General features: G+C 46.6%; 1 protein-coding gene across 1 annotated transcript; it reads right to left on the bottom strand.

Moving 5' to 3' along the window:
• Nucleotides 1-15,636: 15,636 nt before the first annotated feature.
• On the bottom strand, nt 15,637-15,959 carry TNP1 (transition protein 1). The gene is made up of 2 exons (XM_026002057.1): nt 15,821-15,959; nt 15,637-15,665 (listed from the first exon to the last, which is right to left on the bottom strand). The coding sequence occupies exons 1-2, from the start codon at nt 15,957-15,959 to the stop codon at nt 15,637-15,639; spliced, it is 168 nt and encodes a 55-aa protein (XP_025857842.1).
• Between the last annotated feature and the right edge of the window lie 951 nt (nt 15,960-16,910).

Here is a 16,910-nt window from a genome sequence, read left to right as displayed (position 1 = left end):
AACACAAATGCCACCTGCATGGCTGCCAGAACCTATTGGTTATTATATTGGGCTGCATGGACAAGTGTTCTTAAAAAAATAGAGCAGAAGGCAGTAGAGGTAGAGATTCTGTATTTACATTTCACTAGCAGCTTTTCTTTCCATGCTTACTATCTTTAGGAAAGCAGACTGTCTCTCCCTCATCCTTTTTCTTCGAGATTGAGAGGTTTGTGGGGAAGGTTTGTGGGGAAGGGTGGAGTTTAAAGGGGAAGGTGTGAGGAGAGAGGTTGTAGAGTGTGGGTAGGAGGAAAGACTTTAGTACAACCCCCAGAGATATCTCTCAGGGATGTCTCTCTGTTTCATAGGAAGATAAACTGAGGCTTAGATTTGGATCCCGTTCCTGTAACACTCAGACAACCCAGTAGCATTATAGAGGTTTGAGCTCCAGAGTCTGAACTCCCCCATCAGTCTTCTCCTTCTAGATGACCTCTTTGCTTCCTCCTGTCTTGTTCATTGCTTCCCCTGGAACCAAACCAGATGTTCTAGAGAAAGCACTATGTCAGCAGTCTAGGCGGAAAGGCCTGCTCCCCTGAGATGCCATTTCCTCAGTTCACTGTTCTGGGCTGACTCTGGCTCCAGGTGCTTTTAAAAGTCAGGTGACAGGGTTTTAGGACCTCTGGGAGTTCCCTTCTGAAGAGCACAGAAGCAGATGTGACATGAATTATCATAAAGTTGAAAGGAGACTGAGGGCTGGGCCTGGCAGTCAGTAGCAATCAATAGGAATCTAAAAGATAGGAGCAATTAATGAATGGTGTATAGCAGCATTGTCTCCTCTTGCTTCAGCTCTTGGAGTTCTAATAAAGGTCTTGGCTACTTTATAGGGACTGGGATTTTTGCCCCAGTAAGATTTCTTGTCTTTTATTTCAGGATTGAAAAGAGCAGGGTTAACAGAGCCCTTAGAAAGAACTGGGGCTTGGAAGGGGGTTGGGCATGACAAGACTATAGGGTGGAGGGGGTGGGGCATCGGAAAAGATTTGGGAGATTGTGCCAGGAATAGTCACAGATGAATAAAGTTTGAGAGTTGAAAAGCATTTTTAGAGATCATCACTCCTATACTCCTCATTTCATGCGAGAGGATGCTGATTGACTTCCAGAGAAGGAAGTACTTGCCTAAGAGTTCGATGTAAGCTACTGATAGAGACAGGACCCAGGCCTCTTTACTTCCAGACTGAGTGTATTCATTATCTATTACTGTGTAAGGAATTACCCGAAAACTTAGTGACACAAAACCATGAACACATTATTTCATAGTTTCTATGGGTCTTAACTGGGTCCTGTGGCTCAGAATCTCTCATAGTCCTGCAATCATGGTGTTAGGAAAGGCTGCATCCTCGTCTGAAGGCTTTCCTGGGGAAGGATCTACTTCTAAGCTCACTTGTCAGGATTCTGGTTTTCACAGGCAGTGAAACCAAGCACTTCAGTTCTCCACTGACTATTGGCCAGGGACCTCCATAAGTTCCTTGCCATATATCATTCTCTGCATGGCAGCTGACTTCCATCAGTCTGTATCAGTAAGAAAGCAAAAGAGGTGAGCAAGACAGCAGCCAGAGACCTTTTCTAACCTAATCTTGTGAGTGACATATATTCTTACTTTTGCTCTATCTCCTTCACTGTAACAAGTCACTACGTGCAGACCACACTCGAATAGCAGGAGGAAGGGATCTTTAGGAGCCATCTTAGAAGCTGCCTAACATACCGAATACTTTCCACTATTATTTGCTGCCTCCTTCATCAATACGGCAGAAAGGGTTGGGAAAGCAGAAATCTAGGAGGTGGGTGTTCCATTCTTCTCTGCTTTTGAGTTGGAGAAAACACTCTTCTCCTCAAGGAAGGTAGAACAAGAGTTAGAGGCAGAAAGGACGCTTTAAACCCCAGAAAGACAAAACCATGATAATGGTAAATACTTATTTTCCCCTAATATAAAATTTTTTATCGTTGGTTAGTTGTTTGGTGGCTAAGATAGAAAAAAAAAGCACAGGATTTGATTTAGAATCTGAAAACTTTAGTCCAGTCATGCTCTGTAACCCCAGACATAAGTCGTTTACCCTAATGGAATCTCATCTGCTCATCTAATCACTAGGATAACATGCCAACTTCACAGAATTAATTGAATGAAATGCAATACCCTCCAAAGTCAACAAAACGCTTTCAGATAAAATGACTTAATAGAAGTGTGTGTGTTAGAAAGTTGAATGTGAATCTACTTTCCTGGTGCACCTTAAGGTCTAAAAGAATGTGTGTGGTAGCCAATGCAATAGTGCAGGAAATAGAAATAAGTAGCAGGATTATGGGGGGGGGTGGAGAACAGCCAAAATTGTTAATATTTTCTGTTTATGTGATGATGCATTCATTTGCTAAGGCTGACCTAAAATACCACGGACTGCTTAACTTGAACAACAGGAATTTGTTTTCCTACAGTTGTAGAGGCTAAAAGTCCAAGATCAAGGTGTTGGCATGTTTGGTTTCTTCTGAGACTTCCCTCCTTAGCTTGCCAATGGCCACCCTCTCGCTACCTTTTTTTATATGGTTGCCTCTCTGTGCACACACATCCTGTGTGTCCAAATTCCCTCTTCATATGAGGTTACCAGTCAGATTGGATTAAGGCCCACCCTGAAGGTCTCATTGTAAATTAATCACCTTTTAAAAGGCATTACCTCCAAAAACAGCCACATTCTGAAGTATAAGGGGCCAGGGCTTCAATATATGAATTTTGGGAGGACTACAGTTCAGCCGTGATAGATGAAGTATCTAAAAAATTGAGAAACTGAACTAAAAACTTATGAGAACCAATAAGAGATCAATAAGGCAGTCAGATATGAAATAAATATCCAAAAATATGGAGAGCTTTATTGCATACCAGTAATGACCTATTAGAAAATAAAATGAAAAAGAGACTCCATTCACAGTTGTTACTCATCTTCAGTCCAGGAGCATTTTCACATAGGACAGCAAGGAAGAGCATCTTTGTGACTCAGGGCTTCACTTTGTCACCTGGACATAGAAAGAACATAGCTTGCAGCCGGGTCTCATGAAAGATCTTATGAAAATATTCCAAACCTCTTGTCCTCAAACTTCTAACCCAGAGCATGCTGCTGCTGGATGAGACATAAACGCCCCACCATCCTTCTGGGTCCTCTATTTTCTTATAGGTAGGACACATGTCCTCACAAATCTCCCAGTCCAATTCGCTCTGCTCCAATACAGGGACATATTACACGGGAAATATTAAACCACCCCCACCCCTGCCAAGAACTTTTTCTCCTGGCAACCACATTCTGAGTGCAGAAGCCAGTCTTTACTTTCCATTTATATTATTAAAACCTTCATTTGAACAATTTCCTCAGAACAAAGAGACTCTCTATACTAAAGGGCTGTTGATGTTTCCATCTTGTGCCAGACAGAAATTGCTTGCAGCTTGAAGGAATTAAAAAAAAAAGTTAATTACAGAAGTAATATGTAATAAAATTCAAACAATATAGATAAATCAAAAGTCTTCTTTGTTCACCACTTAATTTCATTCTTCTCCCCAGAGATGATCACTGTCAACAGCTTGGTGCAAATATTTTAAAAATGTACAAAGTTGTGTGTGTGCGTGTGTGTGTGCCTGTAAATATATAAATATGCATATGCATATATATGTGTGTGTTTATCCACACACACACACACATGCACATACCCTATTTTTACATATAAAAAGTTCTAGCCTCTTAAAGGGGATCCTTCTGTAGGTACTATCTCACTATTTGCTTCTTTCCCCATCTAATAATGTGTCTTGGAGATCTCTCCATAGCAACATTGGTATGTATATGTGGATTTATGCACATATGCACTTATATCTACATTTTAGAAAAATATTTTATTTATTTATTTATTTATTTATTTATTTATTTATTTATTTATTTATTTATTTTTTATGAAAGACACAGAGAGAGAGAGGCAGAGACATAGGCAGAGAGAGACATAGGTAGAGAGAGGCTCCCTGCATGGAGCCTGATGTGGGATTCAATCCTGGGACTCCGGGATCACGCCCTGAGCCGAAGGCAGATGCTTAACCACTGAACCACCCAGGTGTCCCTTATATCTACATTTTAACTTCTACAGAATGTATCGCGGTGTAGATGTCATTTACTTTATTTGCCGAGTCCCCTCTCAGACTTTACAGCAGGCTCACTTTTATTAGTTAAGTCACTCTGCAAAAGAGTCTTGCTAACTTTAAATGTCGCCATGAATATTATTGAACACCCACTTGTGTAGAGATAGAAAGATTTCTCTAGAATAGATAGATGTCTACAGGTAGGTCTAAGAGTTTGGCCATTTGCATTTTTGATGGATAGGCTCTTAAACTCTTTTTTTCTTTTTCTCTTTTTTTCTTTTTGGTTTCTACTTCTTTTACCTTTCAGAGTCTGAAAAATCTTAGAGGCCTGAGTCAGCCTGAACAACCCAGATGTAGCCCTGTGTCTCCTCTCTCAGTTTACGGGTGCCTATATGATTCGGCTGCACTGCTTGGTCGGTCACAATATTCTTCTCAGACTAGACCTTAGAACCAGGAACTGGCTCCTCACTCATGTTCTAAATAGAAAGCTTTCTTGGGATCCCTGGGTGGCGCAGCGGTTTGGCGCCTGCCTTTGGCCCAGGGCGCGATCCTGGAGACCCGGGATCGAATCCCACGTCGGGCTCCCGGTGCATGGAGCCTGCTTCTCCCTCTGCCTGTGTCTCTGCCTCTCTCTCTCTCTCTCTCTCTCTCTCTGTGACTATCATAAATAAATAAAAATCTAAAAAAAAAAAAAAAAAGTTTAAAAGAAAAATAAATAAATAGAAAGCTTTCCTTGCGGAGAAATCAGCCTCATGATACTGGTCTCACTTTTCTGCTTAAAGCTCAAAATCTCGGTATACACTCTGTACACTGGAGGATGATTTATAGGCACACGGCTTGGTACAACTTAACACAATCAGAATTAAAATGTCAGGCTTATGTTTCACTGTCTGGCTGACTCCACCACCTCTCTTAGTCTTGAGTCTGGAGGATGCTAGGTGATGGCCTTTCTGGTGGTTTGGACCTTCCCAAATTCAGGTCCAAACTTTTCTCCCAGCTGCCACTTTGGCCACTCTTAGTTCCACTAGCAGAATTTTCGGCACCTGGTCTTCGCCAGACCTGCATTCTAGAGCAACTCCCTCAAGTTTGTTCTCTCCACTCAGATTAGTGTGAGTCTGAGCTTTGAAAGACACCCCTCCTCTGCCCCGTCTTCTAAGGCAGAACCTCATTATTTTGCTCTGACAGCCATACAGCTTTCTACATCTCCTCTCCAGCTCCCGACTCAATCCTCTTCAGATCTAATCAGTTTTCTCAAACACTAATTAATAGTTGTAAAATGACTGCCTTTGCAATGAGAGCCCTCGGGCCTCCATGAGAAATTTAACATAACTGAGAAGGGATGTATAGTTAATAAATTCATGTATGTGATAATTATTTTTTATGTGATTCAGGTGGATGTAAGGGATTCTATGGGCAGTGAGAAAGAAACAGGGATGCCTGGGTGGCTCAGTTGGTTAAACATCTGACTCTTAATTTTGGCTCAGGTCATGATCTCAGTCGTGGGATTGAGCCCCTTTTTGGGCTCTATCCTTGGTGGGGAGTCTGCTTGGGATTCTCCCTCTCCCTCTCCCTCTGTCCCTCCCCCTGCTGGTGTGCTCTCTCTCTTTCTCTCAGGTAAATAAACAAATCTTAAAACAACAACAACAACAACAAAAACCCAGAACCATGACCTCCAGCTTCAGGAAGCTTACGGAGAATTATAGCAGAATAAAATCATGAATATGAAAAGACATATCAAAGACTACGCGTGTGTGTTGAGAGTATAAAAGTGGGTGTGAGCTAGCCAGTGATGGAGGAGCGGCCAGGAGGGCTACCCTAACAGCACCTGCTACTTACAGGTCTTTTTTCGTTTTGTCAGAACAAAAGCATTCCGGGCTCCGAGACCCTTTCATTGCTCCTTTCCACTCCACCATGCGGCCTTGGCCCTCAGGTTCTTATGTAAACAGAAGAGGCTGTTCTACAATCCCTTCTAATTGCTATATTCTTCTCTCTTTGCTTCTATCTTATGGGAGACATCTGTGGTCACTTGTCAGCAGCGTTTATCTCATCCATGTGTCCATCTATTCAACATGATTGTTAAGCAACCATGACATACCAGGCACTAGACAAGGGGCGGGACACACAGTAATGGACAAAACCTCATGCTACCTGCCCTCATGGCAGTGTCCAGGTCTCAACTACCAGTTTGGGTTCATGGAGCCCTCCCTTTCCTTCTTTAGCCAAATGGACACATTTAGCATGTAGATGTTATATGGACTCAGCAAAATTGGGAACTTCTGGTGGGTACCTAAAGGGCCCAAGACAATAGTCTGCATCTTTCAGGTACTTGACACATTCTTGGCAAATGGTACCAAGGACCACTCTTTCAACATAAGTACTGGCATAACATAATGGCCTTTTACTCCATAGATATTTATGGAACACTGGCTGCTGTCTTGGATGGCTGTGGAAATGTATAAAGACAGTTTTGGGTACAGAGTAGACATTCAGTAAAACCCTCTTTAGTGGGGAGGACATTGTTCCAACCCGAGTGATCCGAGCTGATGCTGGTCTGTCTTCAGGGAAATTATGCTCCATTAGGGCCCTGAGACCACATCTCAGTGGCTATATTATTACTGTATTCAGGGAGGTCTGCTAGAAGGGCACACACAGTGAGCTGGAAACGGAGAGGTGATAAAGCCCATTCATTTCTAGCCAGGTTGATTAGGAAAAAATCCTGGGAGCTGTGTTTTAAAATATGGGAGGAATGTTAGAGAGGTGATAGTGAAAAATGAAAGAGGTCTCCTTCTCTCCTTCTGGAAGGGAGCCTTCCCTTAGTCTCTGGCTTGATTACCTTGCAGCTGAAACCAAGGAAAGTCAAGTAGACCTAGGAGAGAAGATGCCCTCTTGTCTCTAGGACCTTTGGAGTCTTGCTCATTTGCTCTCCAGCTGTTCGGTAGAGATGAGGTGCAGTCTGTGCTGCAGGCAGAGAAAAGGAGCAGATGGCCCCTAGAGGAACTTCTAAGAGCTCTCTGATGTTTTGAAAGTCTATTAGTTAAAGAAACCAAGGCATGCAAAGCAGGACCTCTTTAAGACCAAAAGCTTTAAAAACGAATTTTAATTAATGAAACTGGAAGCTGAAAGAAATGGGGGAAGAGACATCTCTCTTTTTCCATCTTTGCTCTTTGTCTGCACCTGCCCCCAGCTCACAGGGGCGCCTCCGCCAGCCCTTGCAACACCGGGGGCTGGGCATCAGGCCAGCCTTTCTTAGACGAAATCCAGGCTGCCAGGTCACCCCGCCCACCACACTTCCCCCGGCCGAGGCCCACCCCTCTCCTGGGAGACACAAAGGGCTTCTGTGACTCAAGCTAGAGCTCACAACCCTCCTCTTTCTTTCCAGCAACAGGGTGAGGTTGTGGGGAGCATCTCGAGGAGGCAACCCTGGCCTGACTTGCTATGTTACAAACAGCATGGATGTTTCCATTCCTCAGTCCCTGGGGCCACTGCTCCAGACCTACACGCCTATTCCACTCCAGTATAGACCTTACGCAGAAATACCAGGGGTCCCTGTTTGGCTCCAGCTGAAGTTGAGGGCAGGGGTAGTCTGGAGAGAAAGAGGAATTTATAAAACACTTGCTCAGGATACATTGGGAATGGTACAGGTTGTTTTGCATATGGATCCTCTGAAGAGCCTCCTGGTGATCCCAGAAGGAGGTGTTCTTAACCCAATTTTACTCAGCAAGCGACAGACACTCAGAGATGTTGTGCAACTTGTTCAAGGTCCTATAACTGTTAATGTGGTTGTAGCAAGACTTGAGTCTAGAACTGGTTGATGCCAAAGCCTTTGTTTTTTCCTGTTAGAGTTCGTTGCTTAGGGTTTGAAATGAACAGCCTGGATTTTACCAGGTCAGGAGAGATGAGAAATGTCTGCGCCTACTTCTCCCCGTCTCCCATCCCCAAGGATCCTAGGCTACTCCTATCAAAATACCCCTTTGCCTTGGACTGACATGGTCTGGTGGCAGGAGCCAGAGACTGTGACGGTGAAGGAGGCCGCACAGAATAGAGTGCTGGTCCTGCCACCAGAAGCGTGTCTTTTCCAGTCTGGAGGACCCCATTCTTCCCCCTGTGAGAGAAAGGTGGTTGATTGGACAGATTGCCTGATCTACCCGGGTCTGTTTCTTAACTCTGAAACACAGGTCATAAGATAACTGCCAACTTCATGAGGTTGTGGTAAGGGTGAAGCTAATATGTACAAAGCTATTATTATTATTATTATTATTATTATTATTATTATTATTATTCCTGGGTGTGAAACTTTCCAAAATTCTATTAATTTAAAACAAACATATGGGAAACACATACTGAGAATTTAAATCTGGGTGCCACCACTTTCTCTGATTTTCATCTTTGTGTGTGTGAGTGTGATAAAGAGTTGGGAAAGGTGAAGGTTGGTAATGTTCACTCCTCTGTGGTGCTTGCTTGGATCAGGCCCTGGCTTAGTAGGCTCTGCACTAAATGAAAAGAACAGAGAGTATGGGGGAATGAGGAATTACAGACGGGAGACCCTAGGCTAGCCCTGTCCAATTCAAATATAATGACCGTTGCGTTTGTGACTTTCAATTTTCTAGTAGCCACATTTTAAAAGCAAAAAAAAAAAAAAAAAGCAAAAGTAAATTAATCTTGGTTCTTTTATTTAATTGGAGCCATCTAAAATATTATTTCAATGTACAACTTATGTCAAAATTATTAATGAGATATTTTACATTTACATTCTTTTGTTCATAGTAAGTCTTTGAAAGCCAGTGTGTATGTGACAGCCAGCACACCTCTCAATGTGACCTAAGCCATGCTTGAGGTGCTCGGTAGCTGTGTGTGCCCTGTGGCTCCTAGACTGGACTGCATAGACCCAACCCCTCTCAGAAGCTTCTATCTGCTACATCTTCCAGAACATGTCTTGCTGCCTGAGTATTTGGAGTGGAAGGAGAGAAATCATTCTTCTTAGGAGCCAGGCAAGGGAAGAAAGGCCTCCTTGGTGCCCAAATTGGCATCCCTGTGGTCTTGACTTTCAAAGAGCTCACAGTCTCCCTCCCAACACTTCCCTACAATCCGTGACTCCCAGGCACCATTTACTTTTGCTGAGGCATCAGTGTCCCCCTAGCAGCAGCCCTAGATGTAGCTCCGTGACTCTGTCCTTGCTCTCCGGTTTGCTGCTAACTCGTTCAATAGAGTGAAAATGTTCTTTGTGGGGGGAAAGTGGAGTTGAGAATAAAGCCCACCTCTGGTTCTGGCAGCGAAAGCAAAATGTAATCTGTAGGTTCTAAGTTAATTCTGTGTGTTAAGATGGCAGTTTCGCAGGCCAGGCGGCATATGGTAGAAGGGTTCATGGAGGAAGGGATTCGAGAGGTGGCTGTGGTGCGCTCACACATGGCTGTTTTCCCCACGAGGCGGGCCCCCTGGAACTGTATGCATCGTAGGGAAGTCACGGTCCACACTCCGCAGTGGGCATCGCTGTACCCGGCTGCCTGGCACACATCTGCCCTTCTTTGGCGACTGTTCCTCCATTTGCCTTTCAGGACCAACCCCGCCCGGCTGCAAACCCAAACTTGACCATCATTTTCTGTCTCCTGGGACCTTGACTTTTGCAGGGGAGTGATGTAAGAATGGAAAACAATGGAGCCACTGCAAGGCAAAGAGAGCCGTTTGACTTTCTTCTGCTTTTGGCCTGGCTCCCATCACGAGGCCCAGCTGCCCAGCCTTACCTTCTATTCTCCCAGAAATCCCACATCCTTCCAGTAGATTCCATTTCCCCCTCTTTTAATTTAGCGGGGATCTATGTCTGTTGCTCTCGACCAAACACAAACAGATGCCCACTTTGAGCAGCAGGTGGACTTGTGGTCTGGCTCAGGCTCTGTAGCAAATAGAAAAGGAAAAGAAGGGGGATTAAGTCGTCAAACCAGAGATTGCTTTGCTGGCCTCCAGTGGTGGCAAGGGTGGGAGGGGGCTCTCTGTTTCCAGAGCTTTTTCTCCTCCCCTCGCTCACTTCTTACAATATCCCTGGGAAGTGTGATCCCCACGTTAAGTGAGGCGGCCTGCCCAATGGCTCAGAGGTGGCACAGAAAGACCTTGATCCAGACTCTGCGTATGATGCTTGCCACTGCTTTCTGTTCCTAGGACAGAAAAAATCAGAGAGATGGCCACTACTGGGTGACATTTCCTTAATTGTATTCTTTAGAATTGTAGGACTTCTTACCATTTTAAGAATTGGAAGGGACTCTTGGAGAGAACCACAGAGAGAGGCCCTTATTGCCACGTTAAGTCTGGATGGAGATGAGCTGGAACCTACTCTCCGAGCTTCCAGTGGAGTGTTCTGGGTCTCCTCCCTACTCACAGTGTGGTCCCTGGACCAGAAGCAAGAGCATCACTTGGGAGCTTCTTAGAAATGCAGAATCTGTGCCAGCCCCGACCCCCTACCTGGCCTACAGAATGAGTTACAGAATCTGAATCTGCATTTTTATCTGATGCCAGGTGGTTCTACGCATGTGAAAGTTTTCAGAAGCTTTTCATATACCCGGTGAGATATTAGTGCTTTGTGTTCCTGAAGGAAACAGTTAGTCAATACATCAGGGTCTGGTGTCTAGTCCTGCGAGGAGTTCCCTCTTCTTGAAAGCTTCCATTTGGAGTCACTTTTGAGGAGGATCCTTGCAAATTGTGAAATTCAATCTCTTTGTCTTTTCAATAAAAGCCACCTGTGTGTTAGGCCTGAGGACTTTATAGCTAATTAATTACAGAGATACTTGCCTGTTGCAAATGGAAAAACTTAACATGATCCTAATCGGTGAGTTTATTAATCTATCCCTGATCCTTTTGACTGACATCCATGCTCAGATTTTATTCTTCACCGCCTATGAGGTTAAGAGATGGATTCCCTGATTTGTTTCCCAAGAAACAATGGTGTTCGTATGTCCTGATGTGACCCTTCCATCCCGCACTCGTGGATGGTGTGGCCCTTGCTCCCAGGAGTTTATAGTCTGGAGTTTATAGTGTACAGTTCTAATGGGAGAGAAAAGATCGTTCTCAACTCCTACATTTTACAGGAGAGCAAGACAAACCACTAAGAGTTGTGAGACCTGGCCTAGGCCAAAGGGCCAGGAGAGACTGAGAGGAGGTCACAGTGGGAGTCTGGAGCTTTCTGAAGAGCAAGGGAAAGCCTGTCTACAGGTGCAGGGCCCAGCCTCAGCTGTGGGGCATCCAGAGGCTGAGGCGGGAGGCAGGGTCCCGAGTCAGGGCCGGACAAGCACAATGATACCGAAAGGCACAGTCCAACTTACTCAGGGCTGTGATTCATAGCAGCTTATATTCTTACAAGCCCTTGTGAGGTGGATCTTGTGACTGATGTTTTACAGATGAGGAAGATGAGGCTAGCGGAGGATGCAAAATTCAGCCAAGATCCCACGGCGGGTAGAGGCAGTGCCCAGGTGTGTTGCCTTACCCTGCTGCCGGCCCAGAGGTGGGTCACTTGAGCTTCCGCCCGAGTCCGGCTGGGTGACAGTGTTGGTGGCACAAGGCTGGAGGTAGAGATGAAGTGGCCCCAGCTGCAGGAGAGGAGGCGTGCCAGGCTGGGACTACAGCAGGACTAAGAGACATCAAGTCACAAAGGGGGAGGATTGGCGTTAATGGAATCCACATGCTGGACCCTTCTCCCTGGTATAATGCTGCACAGTGAGAACTGTCACCTGTCTAGCCTTGGGGACACTGAGCTAGCCAAGTGGCAGGAATGGGTTGGCTGCAGGGCTCAGCTGAGGGTGAGGTCTCTACGGTTGGACTGATGAAAGTTTGGAGACGGAGAGTGGCTTGGGGGGGGGGGTCCAAGAGTGAGGAGAGGCTCTCTTGAAGAGTAACCTGCTTCCCGACTCGTCACAAGGCGAGTGACCAAGTGACCAACTCCTGGGGGTTGGCCATGAAGACCTTGCTCTGTTGGGTTCTTGCCCCAGGATGCACCTGGGGAGCGAGGGCTCAGATTCCAGAGCCAGGCTGCTGCTCTCCTCTAGTCTTGAAGGACAGAACCATTGGGTGCCCCTGACAGCTGAGCCCCAGGCCATGTCTGACTTGCCCTGACTGCCCCCAGGGCATGCGGAGTCCCCTCCCAGCTGCCGATGCCGGACCTTCTCTTCAGTACAGGCCTGAGTGTTTCTCCAGAGCTTCCTGTTTGCCTGCGCTGCAGAGCTGCACGGGTCCCACCCAGGGTCCCACCCAGGGTCATCTGGTGCAGCCCCGAGTGGGAGATGGGGGTCAGCCGTGCTCTCCGCACCGCTCCTCTGGGTTCCGTCCACCCACACAGCCGGGTCCTCTGGGACCACTCTCATTGCCCCCTGAGGCCAGGGGAGCGGAGGCCCTGTATCCAAGTCAGCTCCCAAGAAGGTCAAGGTGACCCAGAAGGGCTTCTGGCCAAGATCCTTTACTTTTCTATTATTTATTTATTTTTTTATTTTTTGCCTTTCCACAAAGGCCAAGTAAGTGATGACTTCAGGACATGGCGTTCCAGAAACAACTGGAGGGAGGAACAGAGTCCCCCTTGCTCGGGGAGATGTAGCAAAAGTACCAAGTACCGAGAGGGCGAGATTTTGGGCATCACGTGGTCAGAGGACCCCTGTGCTGGTTCAGCTCCCAGGGCCTGCCTGGTGGGTGCTGAGCTTGCAAGGAGCTGTCAACAGAGAGGCAGAATGAATGTTCCTGGAGGGCAGGGACTAAATCAACACTCGTGCTGGAAAAGCTCCAGCATGTGGGCCTGGAAAATGTTCTTGCAGCAAAACAGAGTTTTCCGGGCGGCTGCTATTCCTTTCACAACCTGACTGAAGTCACTAGGCGAGGGTCTGGCTGCCCTGACTAGCCTGGGGCTGTTCCCCAATTAGTTAGATTGTTTCAATGCTGAGAGAATTATTGAAATACAACAGTGTATTCGAACATTCTGTCTGGGGAGAACATGAGTCTGGCAAATGATGGGCAAACAGGCTTTTGAAGCGAGGCTTCTGGAGCCCTGAGGTAACGTGGTCTGGGGCCTCTCTGCTGGTCGCTTCCTGAAGAGACCTTGGCCTGTGACCACGCATCAGACAAACAGGACGGCTAATGAAGACGGTTTCCTCCAGAGTTGCATTAGCTACCACTCCTGACGCCCTGCGAGGCTGGGCCTTGGGTTCTGTATCACCGGGGACCCCTGACCTGAGGGCTTCCCGCCGAGTTTGGCCAGTGGAGGCACCAGGTGGAGACCCGTGGGCTGAGGGAGAGGTATGTTGGGATTTTTCCAGTCTGTTCCCACTTGGAGGCAGCTGCGGCCTCCCCGTTCCTGCACCACACACACAGTTTGGGCTCTTGTGGGGGCTCCCGGGACACTGTTTTGCTCCCCCGCTCCTTCAGAGCTGCCCTTGCCAGCATTGTTGCTGTTCTCGCTTGTTCCTGACTCTTGACTTCACCCCTTTGCACCTGCCCACTGCTCCACCTTTTCTGGAGCAACTTTGGTCAAGGGTCAAGGCAGAAGTCAAGGGTCTTGAGTTGAGGCATTGGAGTGGTGGGCGGTGAGCTGGGCACTGGGCAGGGGAAAAGGAAAAGCAGGCTGGGGGTGGGGGGCCTGCAAGTTCTGCCCAAGCTCCTCTCCTAACCAGAGCAGCCTGACTGGGCGGCTGGGGAATATGAGGGCTTCGGTCCCATGTGGGAACCTGAGCTGGGTCCCTGATGGACGATGCTTTGTTCACCTCCTTTCTGAGCCCTGGGTCCTGCACTGCCCTGACTCTTGAGTATTGGTCTCTATTAAACATCTGGCACCCAAACTCCATCTTACTGTGTCCTCAGAACCCAATAAATTCGTCTATTTATATCCAGAGCAGCAGAAGGTTGACATGTCGCAAGGATCCCTCAAGCCTTCTTTACATGGAGGAAAGAGAACTCCGGGAAGGCAGCTGACGGCCCTCACATTCTCTCGTGCCCCCTGGGAGCTCTGGCTCCATGTAGGGAAAGCCTGTCATTTCTGATTAGGGACGGCAGGGCTTTGTGCAAACCCGGAGGGTTCGAAACAAAACAAACAAAAGGGATATTAGAGGAGGTAAAACCGTGGAAGATGAGGGAGTACATTTTATATATATTTTTTAGATACTTTTTTCTCTTTACGAAAGTAGAAACTGGAGGGAAACACAAGTTTGAAGAGTTAGGAGCGTCCAGAAGTGTCAGTAAAACCGTGGAAAATGAGGGAGTACATTATATATATATATTTTTAGTATTTTTATATATTTTTAGTATTTTTTTTCTCTTTACAAAAGTAGAAACTGGAGGGAAACACAAGTTTGAGGAGTTAGAAGCATCCAGAAGTGTCTGTCTTAACATCAGGTGAGATTTTGCTCTGAAGCAGTGTGCATTCGCTAGGGTTAGGAAACAGGAAAAAAATCTTTGCTCCATGACCTAGACGTTTTCTGTGGCTTGTGTCATCTTACCACCCCCTGTATCTCCATGCAGCTCCTAACTAGTGGTTTTGCCACCTGCTCCCTCGCTGGTGAAAACTTCACACCCACGGTCCTCTCACTCCCTCTTCTCCCTTTTCCTGATTGCTTCCCCTTCAGGATCCCAAAGGCGTGGCTTGGTTTAAAGGGGAGTCTCAGTGCCACCTGGTGCCACCCTGGTACTGCCTGCTACCTCGGAGGTAACTCAAGCCAAATATCCCCTTAATGGGGAGATGTTGAGCAGAGGTGCTGGATCCCTGGCCAGAGATATTGGCTGCAGATATAACCAAGGTGTGATATAAACACACGTGGCTGAGGTTCATTTATGACATCACAGGTGCACCAGTGGATCACACAGGCAATATCCCTGCTGACATAGGGTGAACACCATGTTGGCTGCCCGGAGTGTGAAGACCTCGAAACTAGGGCTAAAAGTAAAGCCCAGAGTGTGAAGACCTCGAAACTAGAGCTAGGACCTACCCATACGGTCAGAGTGTCTCCACACCTGGGACCTGTCTCTTAGCTTTACTTTTAGCTCTAGTTTCGAGGTCTTTCGTTATATTTTACAGCTCAGAACTGGCCCTGCATTTCTTCCAGGTGGTCTATTAGCACTGGTCCCTTTCCATAGTGGGGAGGGAGATTGCACATGGAAACGAAGACCTGAGTATGGTGATGGTGCCCAGCCAGTGCTGAGGTGCATGGGGGGAGAGTCAACGAACGACAAATGACTCTTGATATTTTCCAAGTCCTGTTGAATGATTTCATACCTGCCAATTCTCTCCCAACCTGTTGGATGGTTTCATACCTGCCAATTCTCTCCCAAGTCTGCCCAAGCCCATTTTCCAGCCAACAGATCAAAAAGAAAACATGTTCAGTTTTCAAAGTTTTATTGAGATGTTAAGAAGAAACAGCCAACATATACATTCCTCATTTCGTCACGATTGGCATTTAACCCACACGATAGGCTCTTCTCTGGCCGTCATCCTCTCTTTGCTGCCTGGTGCTGTGTGAAGTCCACCAGGACAGAGCCCACGGGTGGCATCACAAGTGGGAGCGGTAATTGCGATTGGCTGTAGGGGAAGGACATGTTTGCAACAGGGACACCAGTCAACAGGGACACCAGTTGGAACGTCCCCATTCTCCTCTTCCTGCCCCAGTAGAAATTAAACAGGAAATTCTCCACGAGGGAGGGCTCCTGTTTGAGTGCTCGCCTGCTCATCCTTACCATCATCGCCCCGTTTCCTACTCTTCACGCTGCCCTTCCGGTATTTTCTTTTGCTGCCACCTCTCTTGACTCCCTTGTGAGGAGCTCGGTTCTTGCCCCTCCTCATGCCATGGCTCTTTAACTTGCGGCTGGTAGACATTGTAATTTCTGCCAAAATGAGGGGCTTTGCAGGGCCCGGAGGCCAGGAGTCTGGGTATTTAAGGCCTTAGCCATTGTGACTGTGAAGGGGTGTGGCTTAGCAGGCGGGTGGGGCTCCACTGTGATGTCACTGAGCTTTGTTACTCTTGTCATATAGGAGAAATAAGTTGGCCCCTTGAGTGCAGCTCAAGGCTATCCTCAATTTTGAGGCCCTTTTTATGTTAAATGAGGACTTCCAGACAGGTGTGATTGAACAACTCAGTTTCTGCTCTGTGTCAGGCCTCTGGGGGAGTACAAGAGACCATTAAAATAGGTATCTCCTGCCTGTAGGAAGTTTAATGACTGTTCGTGTGTGTATGTGCATGTGTGTTTAAATCTCTCTTACACCACTGGGAGATCACAAATGTATTTCTGCAAGGATGTGACTCTAGGAGACCCAATTCAATATGAGCAAAATATAAATATTCTTTCTCTTTCATCTAACTCTGACACCATGGGCTAATTTTGTGACTGTCCGTGTATTATAGGATATTTGGCAGCATCCCTGACCCTCTACCCGTAGATGCCAGTAGCTATGACAACCAAAAATGTTTCTAAACATTGCCTTGGGGGAGGGGCACAATCACCCTCCGTTGAGAACCATTGGCTTCACCATTTAAAAAAATTCAGTCGTCAAATATTTATTGATCACATAGTATGCATTATGCACCTACGTGTTAGAAAAATCGTTGTGGATAAAACCAGACATAGAGCCTGATTTCATGGTGGCCCTCAGCCTCATCAGGGAGGGAAAAAGTCATCAGAAATCTGCACAAATCAGTAAACAATAACTTCCCAATATGGTGCAGGATAATTACATCTTGACAGGGTGCAGGATGAGGTTGGAGAGAGAGGCAGAGACCAGACTAGGCTCATGTGCATTGGGAAGCTACAGAAAATTGTTTAAGAGGGT

This window comes from Vulpes vulpes, chromosome 16 (genome assembly GCF_048418805.1).
Source record: "Vulpes vulpes isolate BD-2025 chromosome 16, VulVul3, whole genome shotgun sequence".
NCBI classification, from domain to species: Eukaryota; Metazoa; Chordata; class Mammalia; order Carnivora; family Canidae; genus Vulpes; species Vulpes vulpes.
Note: the sequence above shows the minus strand (reverse complement) of the source record. Positions and strands in the feature narration are given on the sequence as shown.